This window comes from Curcuma longa, chromosome 12 (assembly GCF_044706935.1).
Source record: "Curcuma longa cultivar G26 ecotype Majalengka, Jawa Barat chromosome 12, ITB_CL_G26_1.1, whole genome shotgun sequence".
Lineage (NCBI taxonomy): Eukaryota > Viridiplantae > Streptophyta > Magnoliopsida > Zingiberales > Zingiberaceae > Curcuma > Curcuma longa.
The window spans coordinates 3,517,656-3,543,092 of NC_133872.1; the positions used below are offsets into that span (position 1 = coordinate 3,517,656).

Genomic DNA, 25,437 nt, shown 5'->3' on the forward strand with positions numbered 1-25,437 from the left:
ATGCATTTAACTTCTGTGAGAAATGCTAATATAAAAAAATTCATGAAGAATAGTGTCTTTGAGATAGCGAATATTCCTCCTAACACCTTCCCAATGTTGTTTAGTGAGAGAATACATAAATTGACAAGCCTGATTGAGAACAAAAGTGATATCAGTAGGGTTGAGTATTCGATTAAAATTGAATTGAACTGAATTTTTCAAACTAATCGAACCAATTAAATTTTTAAATAAAAATTAAACAAATTGAACTGATAAATATCAATTAGGTCGAAGACTGAATTAACCGAAATAATCAAAATTTTTAAGTATTACAAAAGATTTATCAATTAGTTAAGGATTTATAAATTCACTTACCCAGAAATTTATTATTTATTTTTTGTTTTAATTAATTTAATTTATTCGATTTAACTGAATAAGAAATTTTAAAATTAAAATCAAACCAAATTAATTAAATTAATTATTTTTTTTAAAAAAATTAAAATTTTGAAATAACCGAATCAAATTTTTAAATTTGGTCAGTTAGATCAGTTTGTTCAGTTTAATCAAACTTTTGTTTACCCCTAAATATCAAGACGTGTGATAGTGCCATATTATAAAACTCAAACAATGCTCCGATATATTTGAAGATCGACTAAAGCAAGAGACGATGAAGGTGCAAAAAAATTACCTATAATCGATGTAGAAATATGACGTGCACCATCTATTTTAGTCCGTTGGAGAATTTCTGTAATATATTTGCTTTGTGAAAGGAGACAACCATTAGAATTTGAGAAAAGCTCAATGTTAAGAAAGAAATGGGTCGTGTCAAAATCTCTAATAGGAAATTCCTGATTAAGAAGATGAAGTGATGCCTTCTTGATCGTTATCGATTAGAAGTATATCATCCACATAAATAAGGAGAAAAAAATATAGAGCCAACATTGCATTTATAAAATAAAGAGGAGTCCATCTTTGAGCCAGAGAACCCCTTGAGTATGTAGCCAAGTAGAGAGATGAGAAATCATGCACGAGGGGCTTGTCGAAGACCATATAAGAATTGCTTCAACTGACAAATATGTGTTGAAAGGCATGTGGATAAATAAACTCAGGCGACTGCTCCATAAACATGGTATCCTCAAGATGACCATGAAGAAAGGCATTGGAAACATCTACTTGGTGTATCGGCCAATTAGAGCTAACACCTATAGACAATAATAATCTGATTGTTGATTGAATTATTTTGCCACAAGATGAGCTTTATACCGTTCAAGAGAGCCATCAACACGATATTTGAGACAGAAGATCCATTTGGAACCCACAATGTTCATGGAGGCAGTGCGATAAATAAGCACCAAGTCTTATTGCAGAGGAGAGTATCAAATTCTGTGGTCATAACAACACACCAATTTAGATCCTTAACAACCTGTGTAAAACATATTGGTTTATTAGATTTTGAAAAGACCACTATAACTCATGGAAGGGGGTATCGGGTGGGTGCTAACGGGCATCGAGCACAGATATCACTTAAGGGAAGTGTCCGCTCGACGAGCATCTTCATCAGTATCACTTGTGGAGAAGATAAGGGGCTCAGCTGGGAATGCGAAGATAGGTTATGTGGCATATCCGAGGAAGGAAGTAGCATTATTCTCATGATTGAATGATTTGTTGGAAGAACCAAAAGAAAGGCTGGAAGATTGATGGAGATGGACGAAAATACCATCACCTCTTATATTAGTATCATTCCTCGCAGAGGAGGAGACAAATGTTGTGTCCTTGTGGTAATAAGAAGTTGCTGAAAAAATGAAAAGGGAATAGAGACTCATCAAAAATAACATATCAAAAAATATAAATCCACTCAGTCAGTATATATAAGCAACGATATCCATGATACAAATTGCTGTAACCAAGAAAAACACATTGTTGTGAACGAGAGTCTAATTTATGTTTAGAGTAGAGGTGTAATTATGGATAACATACACCAAAAACTCAAAGAAAAGTATAGTCAAGGGATTGATTATAAAGTTTCTTTAGTAGAAACTTTTGATTAAGCAATGAAGTGGGAAGACGATTTATGAGATAAAATGCAATGTTAACAGCTTCATCTCAGAATTATGAGGAATTGATGCATGATTAAGAAGAGCTAAAGTTGTTTCCACTATATGTAGATGTTTTCTCTTAGCAATAGTATTTTGCTCAGGGGTGTGAGAATAAGAGATTCGATGAATAATTTTACAATAAATAAGATGATGATGAAGAACTTGATACTCACCTCCCCAATATGAATGAAAAGTAAGTATTTTGTGACCAAAATAATGTTCAACTTGGATTTGAAAATGATAAAATATGTTAAGTAAATCAGATTTTTATTTCATAGGATAGAATCAAGTGAATTTACTAAAATGGTTAATGAAAGTGATATAATATAGAAAATCTTAATTAGACAGGATAGGTGTAGGATCTCAAATATCAGAATAAATTATTTCAAAAGGAAAATTAGAAACATGATTAGATATTTAGAAGAACAAAGTTACTTATGAATCTTGGTTCCTAAGCATGCTTTACATAAATGAGGTGATGAGGTATATGGAGTAGGCAAACCAAATTGATTAATGATTCTTTAAACATTACGAAGAGAAGGATAATCAACATGTTAAATTGATTTATTTGTGTGTTCACCAACAAAAGCTTTAATAAAAGAACATTATAGATAGTAAAGATCATTTTTAATCTTGCCCTGAAGTAGAGTAGTGTATATAGTTCTATCTTTTATACAACAATGATTAAGATGAAATTAAAAAAGACATTGTTATCAAGACTAAATTGACATGTAGAAAGCAACATTTTCACAATAGAAGGAACTCGAAAAATATTGGGCATGTGAAAAGTTTGATTAGATAATTGAAATTGTATGTTTTCATGATTAATAATTTGCAAACCTGAGTTATCACTTATCTACACTGTATTTGAGTGATAGTCCGATATGACATGATGAGTTATTCCACTGTCAAGATACCATCCCATAATTGAAGATTTCGTGGATAAAAATATTCTTGAGCAAATTTGTGAAGCAATTTGTGACATTTTTTTTTGCTGGAAAAGAATAACAAAATTGTCGGAATCTGTTGTCTTGGTGCTATTACTGAAAAAAAGAGAAAAATGCTTCTGTAGGAGAAATATAATGCTCATGGTGCTTGGGTTCCTCGACTTCAACGGTAATAGCAAGAATAATATTTGCTGTTGTTGGTCGGAAAAAGAAGAGAATAGTATAGATGTTGGTGTTGATGGCGGGAAGAGCTGAAGTTGTCGACGGCGGGAAGAGCTGAAGTTGTCGGCTGTAGTTGGAAAAATAGAGAAACCTGTAAGCAAATTGCTAATTGTTCCTGTTGAGATCTCCTAGTGGACGCGTCATTCGCCACGCAGTACCACGATTGACGTCGTGAGGAGGAAGAAGATGATGACCTCCGGGACTGAGATCGCCTAGTGGGCGCGTCACCAGCCACGCAACACCATGATTGACGTCGTGAGGAGGACGAAGAAGATGAACTCCGGGACCTGCAGACGCTAACATCATGAGAAGGAAGGCTAGGGGTGTCCCTAGATCGACCACTCTAACACTCAAGTTAGTTACTGGGGAGGAGGAAGAAGAAAACAAGTTGTAAGAAGAAGTGAGTGCTTTTGATATTGCGTACCTATGTATGTAATATCAGGGAGTTATATAGACGGAGAGGGGAGAGAATTATACCTGCTTGTCTTATCGTTAATTAAGGAACATATCTGCGCAGTAGATTTTATCAGATGACTTATCTTTTGTTATTAAGGAGAATATTATCGTGTCAAAGGAGATATCTTGTCAGGGTATGGAGAATATCTTACCGTGATCATCCATGATCATTGCAGACGGAATGCCCCTTCACCGTCGTAGCTACTCATCATTAGCATGTCATGTCTCATAACTGCTTAGCGGTGATGGTGTGATAGATTGGATTTGATTGTAGCTATCAAATAAGATGGATTAGGATTAAACAGACAAGTGGTCGAGTAGGGATTATGAATGAGTCAAACGTGTTCGATTAAGTCCAGTCAACCAGTCAAGTCAACTGTAACAACTGGATCTCCCTCTGCTTGTGCCACGTGTGGATAAGTCATCTTTCTTTGTCTGACATGTCTTAATCTAAGACTGATTTTCACGGGACAGATCATAATACCCATAATACTGATGCTAGCAATTGGGCGACGGGCGGCAGTTTGAAGACGCAGGGCTTTCGAAGATGGAAGATGAAAGTGGTTCGGGTGTTGGGCGTGGTTCGGATGGGGGCGTGGCTGAGGGCTATTTTGAAAAAAGGGTACATATTTAGATAAATATAAAATTGGTTGTCGAAACTTTTTCAGAGAAATAAAAGTTAAACAAACAAAATATAAAAAGAAATATAAAATGCCACCTTCCTGCCCTGGATCTAGAGCGCCATTAAGAGTGGGATCAGGCCACAAGGGTTTGCGAGATTTTTGGTACGCGATTCGATCTCACGCAATTCGCCTTACCGATGGGCAATACTTCCTCCATGCTCACCCAATACGACATCGAAGAGGTCCAGGAGCATTGCAATCACGCCTGTGAGTCTCCCGATGTGCCCTTTTGATTCCTCTGCCAAGCTTCGCGCTCTGTTGTTTTTTATTGTACTTTGTCCTCCACTATCATGAATTGTGGTTTGATTTTGACCTATGTATGTTAATATTTGTTTATTGTTTGCTTGATTCTTAGTTTCGCAGCAGGAGATTGTATCTTTGTATCACAGGTTTTGCCAGCTCGATCGTAACAGCAGCGGGTTCATCACTGGAGATGAATTCTTGTCAGTGCCGGAGTTCGCAGTTAATCCGCTCTCTCAGGTTTGATGCATTTGTTTTTTATTAAAAAATTATTATTATTATTTTGTTTTTAAGATAACGAGTAATGGTGAGTCTAGGTCCACTAAACTCTATCGAACGCCATTAACCAGCAATGTACAATGATTACAAGAGTCCATAAGACCAACCAGGATAGGCTGAGAAAAGTTAATGCTTGTCAAAACAAGCTTGATAAAATCTAGCAAACAAATAAGCTAACCCATGAACATTTCAGAGAAAAAATAAGAAAAAAAAAGATGCATTTGGTCATTTGGAATTAAAAATTCAATTTACAGAGATTTGTACTTTCATATGTTGGGAAAAGTTCATTTTTAGAGTTTTTGCTTGTCTCAGAGGCTGTTAAGGATGCTTGATGGCTTAAATTTTAAAGAATTTGTCGCGTTCCTGTCTGCTTTCAGCCCTCGGACTAGCCTCCAGCAAAAAATTGAATGTGATCACTATGTTTTTATTTTTCCATTTTTTTCACTTTGCCTCTATTTCTTGTTTGAACATCACATTTTTTTGGGTAGTTTTGTTCAAGGTCTATGATTTCAACTCCAACGGGAAAGTCACATTTGATGATATCTTGAGTGTATTACGAGACTTAACAGGTTCATTCATTAGCGAGCAGCAGAGGCAGGTTGGTGAGATTTATTGTATATTGCTTATATTTGCCTGTTTTATTTTAGAGAACATGCTATGTTCATCTGTTAGATGTGGTCTTCGATGAGAATTGAAATAAGCTATTGCATTAAACAAATTTCGTGCATTTGTTATATCTTTCTCTTTGCTGCTACATGGATTGTAGGTTTGCTTTAGTTGTGGTTTGATCTGTCTAAGATGACTACAGAATTAAGATAGGTGTCTATCGCTAGTGTAGGCAAAAGCTGCTAACTTTTGAGAGCTATGTTCAGTTAAATAATAAATAGTATTTCATATCATGTAACATCCATGTTTTCCGAGTTGACAAAATCAAGAATCTGGAGGATCAAGATTGAAATACATGAAACTCTGAATTTTGTTTATGACAATTCAAGCAGTGAGTAGTAGATTGAAACTGCATCCTTTTAAGTTACCTCTGAGTTGGGTGATTTCAGATTATGTAAGTTCCTGCAAGTTTTTTACTGCGACTTAGGTGACAACAAAATGACCATACTAATATAGATATCTAGGATATCCTAATATGTGCATATAGTTGGTGGCTTTAGGTTCTAATTTTACATCGTCTTGTTGCACATGCAATATTTTCAAATAGTTTCGGTAAGCTGGTTAATGTTAATAGTTGACATCACCTTTCAGTAAATGCTGAGAGTTGACATCGCCATCTCTCTTCTCATAGTATTTTTCTTGCCATTGTTCCTGCGTAAGAATTTTTATAACTGTTAACAATTATCTTTACTTGTAAAAAGTAACTAAAGACTCTTCGTCAAGTTCCTTCCACTTCAATTAATAGAGGCCCTTCAAGCACCTAGGAAGCAAGCATGTGAAGAGCTTCATGGCAAGTGGAACAAGCAAGATTTTGTGCAAGTTCAGTAACCTTGAATGTAGTGTATTTCTCCACCAAGCAGAATATGGAGAAGCTTTAATCACCATGGCTATTTTGCTGGCCTAACTAAAGAAATTAAAAAGTCCAACAACTACAACTATAGCTGTTGGAATATCTGACTTGAGCCTTGCTTGAGATGTTGAGACTAAAGGTGACATGAGATGCATTTAAGGCACTTGGAAGAATGATGCTCTGTTATAAATTAGTTAATGATTCTCAAGGAGAGCACCAATTAAATGGTTAAGTAGAGCTACATTTCTCTTAAAGAGAAGACTGTGATGGATACGAAAAATAGGAGGAGATCATATGTGCTGCATACCAAACTGCTGCAAAGTTGAGAAAATGGATTGGGAGAAATGAAAAATAATAGTTGGTAACTGTTGGCTGCACTGGACATTATCTTAGTTGGCTTTAATAAGCATTAGACAAGGGAACTACCCACCAAACAAAGAAACTACCCAACAATAAACCATTATGAATGCTTAAATTTTTTAGTGTATCATAGGTGTTCTCTGGCTTTGACTGGCCAATAAAATGAAGATAGAATTTGGAATGAGTTCCTGGCTAACAGACAAGCCAATTTTTTAGTGCACCACAGATGTTCTCTGGCTTTGGCTTGCCAATAAAATGACGGTAGAATTTGGAAGAAGTTCCTGTCTAACAGACAAGCCCTCCACCTGGAAGCCTCTATGTGCCTGCATCATCCTGATAGCAATAGCTGATTGTGAATGATCCATATGGAACACTGACTTGCATGCATACTTGATAGGTTCCTTTTTCTTGGACTACACATCTAATAAGTAATAGATAGGGTGGTGCAGCATTTGTATTTCTGTGATATTCCCAAATCTCCTACTCCTTGCAGACTCTAATACATGGTCTGGTGCAGCATTTGGACTTCTATGATGTCGCCAAATTTTCTTCTCCTACTATGTGCAAACTCATTTCTTTTGGACAACCTAGAACATAAGATGTTTCTGTTATTGGATATGTTTCTGTAATTTCTTAAACTTCCTTTCTCACAAAACCCCGCGAGTAGAACATAAGATGTTATCAGTTTGTTTTGGTTTTACTAAGTCAGTCTGTCAAATTTTGTTGCTGACCTCATAGCATCCTCCCACCGCCAAAACGAAAAGAACAAATATTCATTTTATCCACAACTTATTTTGTATAATGCTCTAAAGTGGGTTGCTTTATTTATAGACTCTTGGACAACTTCAATTTAGTGAAGTCATAGCTAATATGCTTCTTGGTTCTTGAAAAATCATTTTAGTTGACGAGTAAACTAAGAATATTGTCACATGATGAACTGATAAGTTACTTCGACCATATCATTCCTAAAGAACAGCCTATTTGATCTTTTACCCTTTTTGTTTTTAACAATTTTGGTTACTCTTGAGGTAGTTAGGAATTAGGATGATAGTTTACCTGGTTCTGAAAGCTTGTGCTTTCCTGCTTTATAAATTCTCCAATGGGCAACAAAGTGCTGGAATGTAACTTGGGAACTGATTCTGGATAGTAGTTATTAACATGATGCTTTATTTTGTTCTGGTCATGATGGACAAAACTTGACGTTTTGTCCTTTGATTGGCTCGCAAAATATTTCAAGACACGATACAGGTGTCTTCCTCAATTTTGTGAGCCATGCAAGCTGCAAGCTGCCTTCCTCATTTCCGTGAGTGTACACAGTTTCACGAGCTGTGACCACAAGGGATATGGTAGCTTTGCAACTCCATTGATGATGGACTCTTCCTACTCCCATTCTTCTACCCTCCTTTTCAATTCCACATCACAAGTCCTTTCCTTTCCTCATTGAGGCCATTGACACTTTCTACTGAAGAAACCACCAAGGCTCAAGTTTCAGCCTATGACTGAAATAACACTATTTCGATATCATATCAACGTTTCGATTTATGGTATCAAAAGTGAATTTGAGATAGGAGGAAAGAGATGAAGAAGAAAAAGAAGATAACATAATTATATATTTAAATTTAGACTTTTTGTTTCATCTAAAATAGTATAAATAGTATGATTTTAGCATTATATTGTATGAATACAATCTAAAAAAATAATATTATCTCAATTTATTTTTATTTGTTTTGTAGCATAGTAAGGAATGTGAAGTGTTGGCATAATTTGATATAGGATACATTGCCTTTATCAAATAGTATCAAGTTTCGATAATCTATTAAAATAATACATTTTGATCATTGCCATCCCACGTGATACAATGCCATTTGGGTCTGGGATTGATACTTTAGCTTGAAATCTTGGCTAATAATCCATTTAACAAGATTTATGTCGTAAACAAAGTTTTGGCATGGTTAACTTTACTTCTGTTCCGACATAATGCATTGTGGACTGGATATTACTGTATAGGCTGTAGTTTATGGGTAAAAGCTAAAGTGTTACCTACTCTTCCATTCTTTCTTTTCTCATGGATACCACTCTTCAGGCTGTAGTTTACGGGTTAAGGCTGAAGTGTTACCTACTCTTCCATTCTTTTTTTCACTCATATGTCTATGTATCGTTTCAGGAAGTTATAACCCGTGTCCTTGAAGAAGCTGGCTACAGAAGGGACTCCTCTCTTGTCCTATCTGACTTCATACGGGTACGAATGTACTACTGCTTTCAGTATATCTACTACAAATTTGAGCTTTAGGTCTCTGTTTACAGATTGAAGGTGCATTGAGCTGGATAAAATAATTGTATTAATTTGCGTTGGTCATGACCAATGACTTGATAGCCATTCAACTCATGCTATGTTTACTGTTATACACTGTTTCTGCTGTTTATATTAAGTTTCTCATTCTTCTTTGTGGTTTTGGCGGACTGGGCAATTTGGTGGACTGGATGGGTCAAATGAGTTGAGCAGGTTGTTTAGGTTGAACAATCTTGGTTGCTTAGGTTGAACAATCCGAGTAAGTCAGGAGGGCTAGGCAAGCTAATTTAGCTGGGAGCGCAATATTCGGCTAAGCAAACTGATTTGGGCAAGTGGATTAGTTGTGCCAATAAGGTCAAATTGACCCGAAGCGCAAGATGGGTCTAATGAGCTTATTAAGTCACAAATTAATCAAGTTTGATACATGTACAGGTCAAGTCAAATGTAAGAATCGCTATTTCCGGTCAAGTCTATGAACTAAAGTAAAAACTATACTCATTTCTAGTATATTCCTTATTTATCATTCTGTTTCTTAGAAATGACCATTTCATTCCAAGCACAATGCAGCAATGACATTGCTCGATGTTTTTTTTTCTCGATACAGATTCTTGGCACCTCTCAGTTGAAGATGGAGGTTGAGGTTCCTATTGATTAAGCTTTACACGCCTTCAATTCAACCTGGCATCTGGCTTGGATTTCTCTGTTTGAAACGCAGCCATCAATTGAAAATTTTAGAACAGGCTTTCCTTTAAACATAATGGTATTATGTACAATAATTACAAACTACATTACTTACAATCCAACCTAGTATTTGTTTTCAAACCCAGCTTCAAACTTTATGTTACTAGATTCTAAACAATATGCACAAGTTGGAAGGATATCATACAATTTATCCATCGTCATTCTTATCTTCTGAAATGTTGAACAAGAACTGGGGAATGGATGTTACTCGCGGAAGCATTAGAAGTTCCCTGAATGATTCGATTCTTGAGATAAATGGCTTTTGATCAACAAATTCATCGTGCTCAAGTTCATCTTGAAATCCAGCATCTTGTTGCAAGCCATCACTGGTATTTTTGTGCCAAGCCTGGATCGAGTTTGTGCCTGCATCTTTCTGGAACTGACAGCAAAGAGAGTTAACACCTGAGATGGGAGAAGGAGCATTAGGGGTGGCGATGAACTGCCAAGTCATTTTGGAATGCTTCATTGTTTGATATAGCATCGCCAGACATTGGATTAAAATGCCCTAAGAAGCCTACCAGATCAATTATGCGTGCTTAAAAAATCAGTATCATCAATCTAATTCCATCCACAATAAACAAATATGTAAATGAATTGAAAATAAGAGCCACTAAGTAGCCTTTTTGTGAGACTATCATGGCTTTCTGAATCATCTTGATCCTCAAAAAACAAGAGCTGTGTTTCTAAGTTTGGAGGATCTAAAGTTACATCTTGTTGCTGCCACAGAGAATTCAGACGTGGATCACAATGAGCAATCTTCTCAAAGTTTTTGCTTAGAAAACCATAAGAACATTGTAGAAAATGTCTCCTACAGGAAAGACTTGAGGTCGTTAGGCAATTAAGCAAATATTACATGAATATTTTGTCAGATAACCGAAGCAATTTTAGACGTGAAGTTTGTCAGAGTACATATAAATCCACACGAGGCACAGGCAAAGAGTGAAGAGAAATATTTCAGTGAAAAAAAAGTTTCACCTGAACATGCTGGCTTGCCCGCTAGTAAAATCTTGTGTTGGTTGCCACAAGGTATGTTTCCGAGGTTGAGGATCCGTCTCCCGAAAGAAGAGAGGTGGCTTCGCCAACTGAATACTTATGCATTAGCTTGATGTAGAAACAAAAGTAAAAAACCAAATCTAATTCAATCAAATAGATCCTACCACTATATCCAAACTTTCAATCCCATCTTCTGCGCATGTCATCTTGAGAAAAGTAATGTCTGTCCACTGAATTTCAATCTTGCTCTTTCAAGCTACCTTCAAGAACTTCCCAAACAAGTTTATGTTTTGCGAAGTAGCACTTTGCCACTAAATCGCCTTCGTATTTTGATACACGCTGTTCAAAAATAGCTAGACTTTAGTTTGTCATGCTATAATCCTTCTACTAAAGAAGAAGGAAGTGCAGAACTTCCACTACGACATTAGTACAGAAAAGAGATATTGGTTATTTTTACCCAAACAAATTGAAACAACTATATTTGTCGACAGGTCAAGAATCTAATCATGTAGAAATATGAGAAAAAAATTATAGACAATGACCTATACAACAAATTGCACTCATGTGTAGTTGACTAAATCTGAGGCTTAAAAAGGATTTAAGCACAAGTTAGGGGCCTTGTTGATCATTTGTCTGAACCGGCTTTCAGATCTGTGCAGATTTGGATGATCATGTGTTATGCTTTCAAGTTTCTTCTCTAGTGTGATTCTTGAGCCAATTGTCCAAGAAAACACATTGCTTTGCTTTATTGTTAGGGTCAAAGTGAATTGTTATCTAAGAATGCTAGGTGAAGTGAACACATAGCCTTAATCATATACCGATCCTAAGAACAAACAACAACAACAACAACAACAACAAAATCATTAGCAACATAGTCCCTTACCTCCCACGAACCAATTCTCAATAATGACATAGGGAAGTTGGAGGCTTTCATCTTATCAGGAGTCGAACCAGAGACAACTGATGACTTCAGTTCTTTCTCATTTCCAGCTTGCAAGCTCCCAAAACTTGATGCAGCTGCTGCATTTGCCTGTGTAAGCCTCATCTGAATCAAATCTACCAAGGAAGGGCTCTTCCTGAGACGTAGTCCCAAAGGGCTGGGATCATCAAGCACACTACCAACCACATACTGTAAGAAATCAACATGTTAGAATCGCATACAAAGCTTCGCGAGCTGCCCTCAGTTCATACCAAAGATCAATCTGTGATCTTACAACAATATCAAAAGTTCAGAACTAGCACTTGCGGAGCATAAAAAAAAAACCCCCTTTTCAAATCAATAAAGAAAAGTTGCTGCAATCGAGAAACCAACACGAACCTTTAGATTGGAAACTGCGGTCTTGGATCTCTTCTTGATGCGGGGTCGCTCGTCATCATCCGATGCATCGATCTCCAACTTCGTTGCTGCCGCCGTGGAACGAGGCCCGAGCTTGTCTGAGTCTTCCGGAAGACGGGCCATCACGATTCACTCTTTCGCTTTCCGCTCACTCTGTTCTTACTTTTGAGAGGGCGAAGAAACCCTAGCCCTAATCCGACCGCTACGAATCGATCTTGGGAGAGAAGCAGGAGGGGGAGTAAGAAGATGAGAAGAGAAGCAGGGTTGGAGTGAGAGAGAGAGAGTGAGAGAGGAGGAGGAAGAGGAGGAGGAAGAAGAGAAGAAACTGAACCAAAACTGGCAAGCCGAGGTTGAGTTTTAAAATTCTAGTAGTGAATACAAATGGAGAAATCGAAAATGTGTAAAAGAGTAAAACCTGCACGATTACTAAATGGAAGTTCTTCCTTCGAACCATAGTCTCCAGATCAACTCACAAAAAAAGAAAATTTTCAGAGATGTGAATGGATCTCACTTTCATAGCCCCTACTTAAATCTGTAAAGAAAAGAAATGTTTTTTTACTTCATATAACTTAATTTAAAGCTACAGATTGTTTGCAAACTAACGAATATTATTTAAACAGTGGCAAAATGGATCCTTAACGAGAGAGAACCGAGGTGCATTGATCTTCATCACCAAAAGAACAAATGGGGTGAGAGAGTCTCGAACTCTCAACTTCAAGATAACTCGAGACCTATATGCTAGCCAACTATGCCACCACCCCATTCAAAAATATTCAAAATAAATTATTGATAAATTATTATAAGACTCACAGAGCTGGACTACAACCCAGGGTAGCCTCTACTTAAATCCGTCTATGTCTAAGAGAGCCGTTGAAGTAGCAAATCCACTTTTTTTTTTTTCTTCACACGATTTCGTCTTATCTTCTCCTTCCTTCTCTCTATTTTTTTTCTTTTCAACTGTAATTTAATTATTTTTCTCTTTTCCTTTTCCAATAACAACTCTCGTTTTTTCTTCCACGAGCAACTGTCCTCTTTCTTTACTTTTTCCTTTTTTTTTTAAAAATTTTCCAGCCGACCAATAACAACTTTAGTCATTCTTCCTCTTCAACAACTCATGTTTTGTCTTTTTTTTTCGTTAGAACTAGTTGAGACCGTTAGAAAAAATAATAAGATTTTTATTTTTTTCCTTTCATGTTTTTTTGAACAGTATAATATATATAATTTATTATATTTTAATAATAATATATAATTTATTATATTAAATTTAAACACATCCAAATATTAATTTCTAGATACGTCGTCCCACATAGGAAGCATAGAGAGAAGAATAAAGAAAATAATTCCTTATTTGATTGATTAATAGTCTTAGGCTAACAATCTATGTATATATGAAAAATATGGTAATAATGAATATGATATGTAATCTCAGTCGTTATAAAACAATGACAAATACGATGACAATTGCAGTTCAAATATGGTAAGTCTTTAATAATTGAAATCAAATTTTGATTTCTATATGAAACATGATAATTCTTCCAATTATTATCCTATGCTGCAGTAAAAGGTGGAATTCGGCATTCCAGTGGTCTCACATGGTCGGCCTCATAATCATCTATGAGGAGGTAAATCGGAAAGCTGCAGTTGGCTCCTATGGGGAAGACATTGTATCGGCTTCGCCGAGATTTGACCATTGCCCATTGTAGCAAGTCTGTTCCGCAGTAATCAACTCAACCATACTCCAAGACTTCCAATTATTATCATGGACTACTATCTTTGTTGTCATTACCCCCTGATAAATTCAACGGGATGTGCAACACGTTGAGTTTGATTGTCAATCTATGAAAATCGCTGTTTGGATAACGATTTGGTGAAGATGTCAGCAACCTGATCCTCTGTAGAGATGTAGGAGACTTATAGTTGTTTATCTGCCACTATAAAAATATAGGTTATTAGCAATGAATTTTAGCGACGAAAATTTTGCATCACAAATTGGCGATGAAATTAGCGATAAACTCATATTTCATCGTAAATTAGTGATGAATTTGACAACAAAAATAATTTAGTTGCGAAATTAGCAATGTAATAATTTTTATCGCGAAAATCATCGTTAAATTTTTATTTATCACAAAAGTCATCGCAATTTGGTGACTTGGCGACGAATCTATTTCGTCGCCAAATTCTGTAAAGAATTATAGATTCATCGCCAAATTAGTGACGAATCTTTGATTCGTCGCCAACTTCTGCGATGAACATAGATTCATAGCCAAATTACAACGAAAATGGCGACGAATTCATATTCGTTGACAAGAACCCTAAATTTAGGTCAGCCGCCCACGATCTTTTCTTTCTCTTGTTCCCTAATTTTTGACGGCGCGACTTGGTAAGCTCTTCTACTCTCTCTCTTTCCCCTCACCTCTTCTCCCCTCTCACTGTCGATGCCCGATTTGGCTAGTTGGCCGCCGCTTAGGCGGTCGGCATGCCGTTTTGGCTGAGGTTAGGGTTGAGGCTGGGATGGGCGTGATTAGGGTCGGTCGGTTGGGTTGGGCGCGGTTAGGCTGGTTGGGGTTGGTTGAGGTTAGGGTCGGGTGGTTGGGTTAGGTGCGGGTTGACAGTCAAGTAATGGGGGTGAGGTTGGGGCCGAGGTTGGGTTCGACAGTTAGGGTCGGTCGGTTGGGTTGGGCATGGTTAGGGTCGTTTTGGTTGAGGTTAGGGCCAGCCGGTTGGGTTGAAGGTGGGCCGATGGTGAGGTAACGGGGGTGAGGTTAGGGCGGAGGCTGAGTTGTACACGGGTCGACGGTGAGCACCGGCAGTGAGGTAACAAGGGTGAGGTTAAGGCGGAGGCAGAGGGTTGGGCATGGGCCAACGATGAGGTTGGGGCTAAGGCTGGCCGGTTAGCCTAGCTGGCTGTTGACCCCACTGGCCGATCGATCGACGGCTCGGGGAGTAGCTAGCTGATTAACAAGGATGTTGCGAATAGTATTTTGGCAGAGAGGCTAGCTGGTTGAATTCATCTAAATCCATATGAGGTAATATAGATGACATTTGCAACCAAGTATACTATATTACAAGATTATAAGGGAACTTCTATCTCATTATCAAGCAATTTAATTCAACTTAGTGTATTATCTAGGAACTTTTAGCAAGATTTTTCTAATAATTTATCATTCTATCGATCATTCAAAATTATTAATATTATTTTTCTAATCATATCTGAGCTTGGTTTGGATAATTAATTATTTAACTTTTAATATAATTTTATTCATTGTCTTTCTTAGATAATATGACTTCGTAATATTATTTATGCATGTCTCATTTTGACGTGTGCTTAAAATATTTAAATACACTTGGTTTTGGTTCACTTGCTTTAGATATAATTTTACTTATTGTTATAAAAATTTAGCATGATTAAATTATGTTATAGTTGTTAATGAGGTAGTAGTAACTTTTATATGTAGTAGTTTTATTTAATATATTAATAAATTAAAAATAGAAAGAATATAGAAAGAAATGAGTTGGATGTATAAAAAGAACAAACTTGAACATAAAAGTTTAATCGATGAGTTTATTATTGGGAATAATTTTTAGATTTTGCTTTTACTAATCTTGTATTTATGGATGAGGATAAGATAAGATGTCTGTATAGAAAATATCACAATAGTAATTTTTTACAGTCTGATAAAGTTCATGAACATCCTCATAGATTTGGTTTTATTCTGAATTACTATAATTGAACATATTATGATAAACCATTTATATCCAATACGTTATTATAATTAATTAAATTCATATTAAATGATGATAATTGATGTAGGGGTCATAATTTTTTTCTTAAATTGAGTTAAGACGGTAATTTAAGAAAAAAATTATAAGTTTGACGTCTCTGGAATATAGCTGAGTTGGTTACGATAGAGTAGACTTGCAGAAGAAAGTAAAAGCCGTGTGAGATCACTAGGGTGGCCACCTTTTTCTTGCAAAAGAGTTTTATAAGTTTGAGTTGTTTTCAATAGAGGACAAATGTTTACTAGTGCTGGGCGTGATTCGGATGGGAGCTTAGCTGAGGGTTATTTTGAAAAAAGGTAAATTGGTTGCCGAAACTTTTTTCAAGAGAAATAAAAGTTAAACAAGCAAAATATAAAAAGAAATATAAAATGCCACCTTCCTGGATCTAGAGCGCTATTAAGAGTGGGATCAGGCCACAAGGGTTTGCGAGATTTTTGGTACGCGATTGGATCTCACGCAATTCGCCTTACCGATGGGCAATACTTCCTCCATGCTCACCCAATACGACATCGAAGAGGTCCAGGAGCATTGCAATCACGCCTGTGAGTCTCCCGATGTGCCCTTTTGATTCCTCTGTCAAGCTTCACGCTCTGTTGTTTTTTCTTGTAGTTTGTCCTCCACTATCATGAATTGTGGTTTGATTTTGACCTATGTATGTTAATATTTGTTTATTGTTTGCTTGATTCTTAGTTTCGCAGCAGGAGATTGTATCTTTGTATCACAGGTTCTGCCAGCTTGATCGTAATAGCAGCGGGTTCATCACTGGAGATGAGTTCTTGTCAGTGCCGGAGTTCGCAGTTAATCCGCTCTCTCAGGTTTGATGCATTTGTTTTTTATTAAAAAATTATTATTATTATTTTGTTTTTTAGATAACGAGTAATGGTGAATCTAGGTCCACTAAACTCTATCGAACGCCATTAACCAGCAATTTACAATGATTTCAAGAGTCCATAAGACCAACCAGGTTAGGCTGAGAAAAGTTAATGCTTGTCAAAACAAGCTTGATAAAATCTAGCAAACAAACAAGCTAACACATGAACATTTCAGAGAAAAAAAAAAAAAAAAGCTGCATTTGGTCATTTGGAATTAAAAATTCAATTTACAGAGATTTGTACTTTCATATGTTGGGAAAAGTTCATTTTAGAGTTTTTGCTTGTCTCAGAGGCTGTTAAGGATGCTTGATGGCTTAAATTTTAAAGAATTTGTCGCGTTCCTGTCTGCTTTCAGCCCTCGGACTAGCCTCCAGCAAAAAATTGAATGTGATCACTATGTTTTTATCTTTCCATTTTTTTTCACTTTGCCTCTCTTTCTTGTTGAACATCACATTTTTGTTGGGTAGTTTTGTTCAAGGTCTATGATTTCAACTCCAACGGGAAAGTCACATTTGATGATATCTTGAGTGTATTACGAGACTTAACAGGTTCATTCATTAGCGAGCAGCAGAGGCAGGTTGGTGAGATTTATTGTATATTGCTTATATTTGCCTGTTTTATTTTAGAGAACATGCTATGTTCATCTGTTATATGTGGTCTTCGATGAGAATTGAAATAAGCTATTGCATTAAACAAATTTCGTGCATTTGTTTTATCTTTCTCTTTGCTGCTACATGGATTGTAGGTTTGCTTTAGTTGTGGTTTGATCTGTCTAAAATGACTACAGAATTAAGATAGGTGTCTATCGCTAGTGTAGGCAAGAGCTGCTAACTATCGAGAGCTATGTTCAGTTAAATAATAAATAGTATTTCATATCATGTAACATCCATGTTTTCCGAGTTGACAAAATCAAGAATCTGGAGGATCAAGATTGAAATACATGAAACTCTGAATTTTGTTTATGACAATTCAAGCAGTGAGTAGTAGATTGAAACTGCATCCTTTTAAGTTACCTCTGAGTTGGGTGATTTCAGATTATGTAAGTTCCTGCAAGTTTTTTACTGCGATTTAGGTGACAACAAAATGACCATACTAATATAGATATCTAGGATATCCTAATATGTGCATATAGTTGGTGGCTTTAGATTCTAATTTTACATCGTCTTGTTGCACATACAATATTTTCAAACAGTTTCAGTAAGCTGTGACATCACCTTTCAGTAAATGCTGAGAGTTGACATTGCCATCTCTCTTCTCATAGTATTTTTCTTGCCATTGTTCCTGCGTAAGAATTTTTATAACTGTTAACAATTATCTTTACTTGTAACTAAAGACTCTCGTCAAGTTCCTTCCACTTCAATTAAAGGCCCTTCAAGCACCTAGGAAGCAAGCATGTGAGGAGCTTCATGCAATGGCGTAGCTAGGGCTGGGTTGTACTGGGCTCCAACCCAATGCAGCTTAGCACTTACATTATTTTACAGTGCAGCTGTAATTGGAGCCAATACGTTATTTTACAGTGCAACCCAATCAATCTAGCCCAGTGTAATCTAGAGCCCAATGTAACCCAACAATTAAAGCCCAGGGCAGTTAAAATCCTGGCTATGCCATTGGCTTCATGGCAAGTGAAACAAGCAAGATTTTGTGCAAGTTCAGTAACCTTGAATGTAGTGTATTTCTCCGCCAAGCAGAATATGGAGAAGCTTTAATCATTATGGCTATTTTGCTGGCCTAACTAAAGAAATTAAAAAGTCCAACAACTGCAACTATAGTTGTTGGAATATCTTACTTGAGCCTTGCTTGAGATGTTGAGACTAAAGGTGACATGAGATGCATTAAGGCACTTGGAAGAATGATGCTCTGTTATAAATTAGTTAATGATTCTCAAGGAGAGCACCAATTAAATGGTTAAGTAGAGCTACATTTCTCTTAAAGAGAAGACTGCGATGGATACGAAAAATAGGAGGAGATCGTATGTGCTGTATACCAAACTGCTGCAAAGTTGAGAAAATGGATTGGGAGAAATGAAAAATAATAGTTGGTAACTGTTGGCTGCACTGGACATGATCTTAGTTGGCTTTAATAAGCATTAGACAAGGGAACTACCCACCAAACAAAGAAACTACCCAACAATAAACCATTATGACTGCTTAAACTTTTTAGTGTATCATAGGTGTTCTCTGGCTTTGACTGGCCAATAAAATGATGATAGAATTTGGAATGAGTTCCTGGCTAACAGACAAGCCAATTTTTTAGTGCACCACAGATGTTCTCTGGCTTTGGCTTGCCAATAAAATGACGGTAGAATTTGGAAGGAGTTCCTGTCTAACAGACAAGCCCTCCACCTGGAAACCTTTATGCATAGTGCATCTTTGGCATATCATGAAACCCCATGCCTGCATCATCCTGATAGCAATAGCTGATTGTGAAGGATCCATATGGAACACTGACTTGCATGCATACTTGATAGGTTCCTTTTTCTTGGAGTACACATCTAATAAGTAATAGATAGGGTGGTGCAGCATTTGCATTTCTGTGATATTCCCAAATCTCCTACTCCTTGCAGACTCTAATACATGGTGTGGTGCAGCATTTGGACTTCTATGATATCCCCAAATTTTCTTCTCCTACTATGTGCAAACTCATTTTTTTTGGACAACCTAGAACATAAGATGTTTCTGTTATTGGATATGGATCTTTGGTAATTTCTTAAACTTCCTTTCTCACAAAACCTAGTAAAATGAACTAGTTACAGCTTCATATCAGTTTGTTTTGGTTTTACTAAGTCAGTCTGTCAAATTTTGTTGCTGACAGCGCCCTCATAGCATCCTCCCACTGCCAAAACGAAAAGAACAAATATTCATTTTATCCACAACTTATTTTGTATAATGCTCTAAAGTGGGTTGCTTTATTTATAGACTCTTGGACAACTTCAATTTAGTGAAGTCATAGCTAATATGCTTCTTGGTTCTTGAAAAATCATTTTAGTTGACCAGTAAACTCAGAATATTGTCACATGATGAACTGATAAGTTACTTCGACCATATCATTCCTAAAGAACAGCCTATTTGATCTTTTACCCTTTTTGTTTTTAACAATTTCGGTTACAATTTTGGTTACTCTTGAGGTAGTTAGGAATTAGGATGATAGTTCACCTGGTTCTGAAAGCTTGTGCTTTCCTGCTTTATAAATTCTCCAATGGGCAACAAAGTGCTGGATTGTAACTTGCGAACTGTCTGGATAGTAGTTATTAACATGATGCTTTATTTTGTTCTGGTCATGATGGACAAAACTTATCGTTTTGTCCTTTGATATCCGGCTTTGCAAAATATTTCAAGACACGATACAGGTGTCTTCCTCAATTTTGTGAGCCATGCAAGCTGCAAGCCGCCTTCCTCATTTCCGTGAGTGTACACAGTTTCACGAGCTGTGACCACAAGGGATATGGTAGCTTTGCAACTCCATTGATGATGGACTCTTCCTACTCCCATTCTTCTACCCTCCTTTTCAATTCCACATCACAAGTCCTTTCCTTTCCTCATTGATGCCATTGACACTTTCTACTGAAGAAACCACCAAGGCTCAAAATGATTGTTGGAGTTTCAGCCTTTGACTGAAATAACACTATTTCGATATCATATGGACGTTTTGATTTATGGTAGCAAAAGTGAATTTGAGATAGGAGGAAAGAGATGAAGAAGAAAAAGAAGATAACATAATTATATATTTAAATTTAGACTTTTTGTTTCATCTAAAATAGTATAAATAGTATGATTTTAGCATTATATTGCATGAATACAATCTAAATAAATAATATTATCTCAATTTATTTTTATTTGTTTTGTAGCATAGTAAGGAATGTGAAGTGTTGGCATAATTTGATATAGGATACATTGCCTTTATCAAATAGTATCAAGTTTCGATAATCTATTAAAATAATACATTTTGATCATTGCCATCCCACGTGATACAATGCCATTTGGGTCTGGGATTGATACTTTAGCTTGAAATCTTGGCTAATAATGCATTTAACAAGATTTTTGTCGAAAACAAAGTTTTGGCATGGTTAACTTTACTTCTGTCCTGACATAATGCATTGTGGACTGGATATTACTGTATAGGCTGTAGTTTATGGGTAAAAACTAAAGTGTTACCTACTCTTCCATTCTTTCTTTTCTCATGGATACCACTCTTCAGGCTGTAGTTTACAGGTTAAGGCTGAAGTGTTACCTACTCTTCCATTCTTTTTTTCACTCATATGTCTATGTATCGTTTCAGGAAGTTATAACCCGTGTCCTTGAAGAAGCTGGCTACAGAAGGGACTCCTCTCTTGTCCTATCTGACTTCATACGGGTACGAATGTACTACTGCTTTCAGTATATCTACTACAAATTTGAGCTTTAGGTCTCTGTTTACAGATTGAAGGTGCATTGAGCTGGATAAAATAATTGTATTAATTTGCGTTGGTCATGACCAATAACTTGATAGCCATTCAACTCATGCTAGTTTACTGTTATACACTGTTTCTGCTGTTTATATTAAGTTTCTCATTCTTCTTTGTGGTTTTGGCGGACTGGGCAATTTGGTGGACTGGATGGGTCAAATGAGTTGAGCAGGTTGTTTAGGTTGAACAATCTTGGTTGCTTAGGTTGAACAATCCGAGTAAGTCAGGAGGGCTAGGCAAGCTAATTTAGCTGGGAGCGCAATATTCGGCTAAGCAAACTGATTTGGGCAAGTGGATTAGTTGTGCCAATAAGGTCAAATTGACCCGAAGCGCAAGATGGGTCTAATGAGCTTATTAAGTCACAAATTAATCAAGTTTGATACATGTACAGGTCAAGTCAAATGTAAGAATCGCTATTTCCGGTCAAGTCTATGAACTAAAGTAAAACTATACTCATTTCTAGTATATTCCTTATTTATCATTCTGTTTCTTAGAAATGACCATTTCATTCCAAGCACAATGCCAATGACATTGCTCGATGTTTTTTTTTCTCGATACAGATTCTTGGCACCTCTCAGTTGAAGATGGAGGTTGAGGTTCCTATTGATTAAGCTTTACACGCCTTCAATTCAACCTGGCATCTGGCTTGGATTTCTCTGTTTGAAACGCAGCCATCAATTGAAAATTTTAGAACAGGCTTTCCTTTAAACATAATGGTATTATGTACAATAATTACAAACTACATTACTTACAATCCAACCTAGTATTTGTTTTCAAACCCAGCTTCAAACTTTATGTTACTAGATTCTAAACAATATGCACAAGTTGGAAGGATATCATACAATTTATCCATCGTCATTCTTATCTTCTGAAATGTTGAACAAGAACTGGGGAATGGATGTTACTCGGCGAAGCATTAGAAGTTCCCCGAACGATCGATTCTTGAGATAAATGGCTTTTGATCAACAAATTCATCGTGCTCAAGTTCATCTTGAAATCCAGCATCTTGTTGCAAGCCATCACTGGTATTTTTGTGCCAAGCCTGGATTGAGTTTGTGCCTGCATCTTTCTGGAACTGACAGCAAAGAGAGTCAACACCTGAGATGGGAGAAGGAGCATTAGGAGTGGCGATGAACTGCAAGTCAAGTCATTTTGGAACGCTTCATTGTTTGATATAGCATCGCCAGACATTGGATTAAAATGCCCTAAGAAGCCTACCAGATCAATTATGCGTGCTTAAAAAATCAGTATCATCAATCTAATTCCATCCACAATAAACAAATATGTAAATGAATTGAAAATAAGAGCCACTAAGTAGCCTTTTTGTGAACTAGAAAAAAAAACGTTGGAAGGGAACTGATGATACCTGAGCGTGGCAAAGGTGAATCCTTCAAGGCATGGTTAAGCCTCCTTTCAACAAAATTCCTTGGTTCATTCTTACTAGACATCAATGAAGTGGCAGCGAAGAAAGAATTAGATATACTTGAGGTGTTTCTGTAATCTTCTTTTTCTATGAGATCATGGCTTTCTGAATCATCTTGATCCTCAAAAAACAAGAGCTGTGTTTCTAAGTTTGGAGGATCTAAAGTTACATCTTGTTGCTGCCAAAGAGAATTCAGACGTGGATCACAATGAGCAATCTTCTCAAAGTTTTTTAGAAAACCATAAGAACATTGTAGAAAATGTCTCCTACAGGAAAAAAATTGAGGTCGTTAGGCAATTAAACAAATATTACATGAATATTTTGTCAGATAACCGAAGCAATTTTAGAGGTGAAGTTTGTCAAAGTACGTAACTTCATCAAAAACCAGTATATATAAATCCACACTAGGCACAGCCAAAGAACGAAGAGAAATATTTAGGTGAAAAAAAAAGGTTTCACCTGAACATGCTGGCTTGCCCGCTAGTAAAATCTTGTGTTGGTTGCCACAAGGTATGTTTCCGAGGTTGAGGATCCGTCTCCCGAAAGAAGAGAGGTGGCTTCGCCAACTGAATACTTATGCATTAGCTTGATATAGAAACAAAAGTTAAAAACCAAATCTAATTCAATCAAATAGATCCTACCACTATATCCAAACTTTCAATCCCATCTTCTGCGCATGTCATCTTGAGAAAAGTAATGTCTGTCCACTGAATTTCAATCTTGCTCTTCAAGCTACCTTCAAGAACTTCCCAAACAAGTTTATGTTTTGCGAAGTAGCACTTTGCCACTAAATCGCCTTCGTATTTTGATACACGCTGTTCAAAAATAGCTAGACTTTAGTTTCTCATGCTATAATCCTTCTACTAAAGAAGAAGGAAGTGCAGAACTTCCACTACGACATTAGTACAGAAAAGAGATATTGGTTATTTTTACCCAAACAAATTGAAACAACTATATTTGTCGACAGGTCAAGAATCTAATCATGTAGAAATATGAGAAAAAAATTATAGACAATGACCTATACAACAAATTGCACTCATGTGTAGTTGACTAAATCTGAGGCTTAAAAAGGATTTAAGCACAAGTTAGGGGCCTTGTTGATCATTTGTCTGAACCGGCTTTCAGATCTGTGCAGATTTGGATGATCATGTGTTATGCTTTCAAGTTTCTTCTCTAGTGTGATTCTTGAGCCAATTGTCCAAGAAAACACATTGCTTTGCTTTATTGTTAGGGTCAAAGTGAATTGTTATCTAAGAATGCTAGGTGAAGTGAACACATAGCCTTAATCATATACCGATCCTAAGAAACAAACAACAACAACAACAACAAAATCATTAGCAACATAGTCCCTTACCTCCCACGAACCAATTCTCAATAATGACATAGGGAAGTTGGAGGCTTTCATCTTATCAGGAGTCCAACCAGAGACAACTGATGACTTCAGTTCTTTCTCATTTCCAGCTTGCAAGCTCCCAAAACTTGATGCAGCTGCTGCATTTGCCTGTGTAAGCCTCATCTGAATCAAATCTACCAAGGAAGGGCTCTTCCTGAGACGTAGTCCCAAAGGGCTGGGATCATCAAGCACACTACCAACCACATACTGTAAGAAATCAACATGTTAGAATCGCATACAAAGCTTCGCGAGCTGCCCTCAGTTCATACCAAAGATCAATCTGTGATCTTACAACAATATCAAAAGTTCAGAACTAGCACTTGTGGAGCATAAAAAAAAAACCCCCTTTTCAAATCAATAAAGAAAAGTTGCTGCAATCGAGAAACCAACACGAACCTTTAGATTGGAAACTGCGGTCTTGGATCTCTTCTTGATGCGGGGTCGCTCGTCATCATCCGATGCATCGATCTCCAACTTCGTTGCTGCCGCCGTGGAACGAGGCCCGAGCTTGTCTGAGTCTTCCGGAAGACGGGCCATCACGATTCACTCTTTCGCTTTCCGCTCACTCTGTTCTTACTTTTGAGAGGCGAAGAAACCCTAGCCCTAATCCGACCGCTACGAATCGATCTTGGGAGAGAAGCAGGAGGGGGAGTAAGAAGATGAGAAGAGAAGCAGGGTTGGAGTGAGAGAGAGAGTGAGAGAGGAGGAGGAAGAGGAGGAGGAAGAGGAAGAAACTGAACCAAAACTGGCAAGCCGAGGTTGAGTTTTCCAAATTAGGCAAATCAAGGTACGGCTACTGTGGACTGTACGCACCGTCATAGCGCTCAGTGTGAGGGCATTCTCATCCAGACTTTATGCGTGAAGATAATTTATTCATCCACAATTGATCAACGGCGCATTTAAAATTATCAAAATTTTAAAAAGCACATCTAATTCTCATTATACTTCTCTAATGAACCGCTGATCTCATTTTTATTTGCTCAAACATTTCAGTCATGTTTTAAAAAAAAATTCTTTGATTCAGATGCACTAATCTTAATATCTCTTAGATAAGAGAAAGTAAATTTTTTCTCTCGTAACTCGTCAAAAATAAGCATTGTCGACTTTAGAAGTCGAAACCCTATGTGTACACATAGGTTTTCTTATTCCTTTCTCAACTTGCGACAAGTGAGTTAGAGTTTTTATCGAAACTCAACTACTGATAAGTTGTTCCTCTCCCATTTGAGTTTAAGGTTTAGTTTGATCTTATCATCTTATGTCCTAATAGATGTTGATCATATCTCTCCTTTACTATTGTAAATTGTATTCTTGTTTATAATGACACAAAAAGGAATTTCAACCTCTCGATCTCAATTATCTCCAAATGTACATATACGATTTCTACTGTTTG

The 25,437-nt window shown here is 36.8% G+C and overlaps 3 protein-coding genes and 1 pseudogene across 3 annotated transcripts; 2 read left to right on the forward strand and 2 right to left on the reverse strand.

The window, feature by feature from the left end:
- Positions 1–4,449: 4,449 nt before the first annotated feature.
- LOC141843143 (uncharacterized) lies at positions 4,450–9,950 on the forward strand. The gene is made up of 6 exons (XM_074731180.1): positions 4,450–4,590; positions 4,739–4,863; positions 5,215–5,311; positions 5,391–5,500; positions 8,943–9,017; positions 9,673–9,950. Exons 1-6 carry the CDS (start codon positions 4,521–4,523, stop codon positions 9,721–9,723), a joined length of 528 nt encoding a protein of 175 aa, XP_074587281.1. The 5' UTR covers positions 4,450–4,520; the 3' UTR covers positions 9,724–9,950.
- Positions 9,951–9,957: 7 nt separating this feature from the next.
- LOC141843471 (uncharacterized) lies at positions 9,958–12,351 on the reverse strand (annotated as a pseudogene).
- A 3,975-nt stretch (positions 12,352–16,326) lies between these two features.
- Positions 16,327–22,069, forward strand: LOC141843200 (uncharacterized). Its single transcript, XM_074731241.1, has 6 exons — positions 16,327–16,460; positions 16,609–16,733; positions 17,081–17,177; positions 17,258–17,367; positions 21,066–21,140; positions 21,792–22,069. Exons 1-6 carry the CDS (start codon positions 16,391–16,393, stop codon positions 21,840–21,842), a joined length of 528 nt encoding a protein of 175 aa, XP_074587342.1. The 5' UTR covers positions 16,327–16,390; the 3' UTR covers positions 21,843–22,069.
- Positions 22,070–22,147: 78 nt separating this feature from the next.
- Positions 22,148–24,584, reverse strand: LOC141843199 (uncharacterized). Its single transcript, XM_074731240.1, has 6 exons — positions 24,444–24,584; positions 24,009–24,254; positions 23,296–23,469; positions 23,114–23,220; positions 22,598–22,920; positions 22,148–22,329 (listed from the first exon to the last, which is right to left on the reverse strand). Exons 1-6 carry the CDS (start codon positions 24,582–24,584, stop codon positions 22,148–22,150), a joined length of 1,173 nt encoding a protein of 390 aa, XP_074587341.1.
- Between the last annotated feature and the right edge of the window lie 853 nt (positions 24,585–25,437).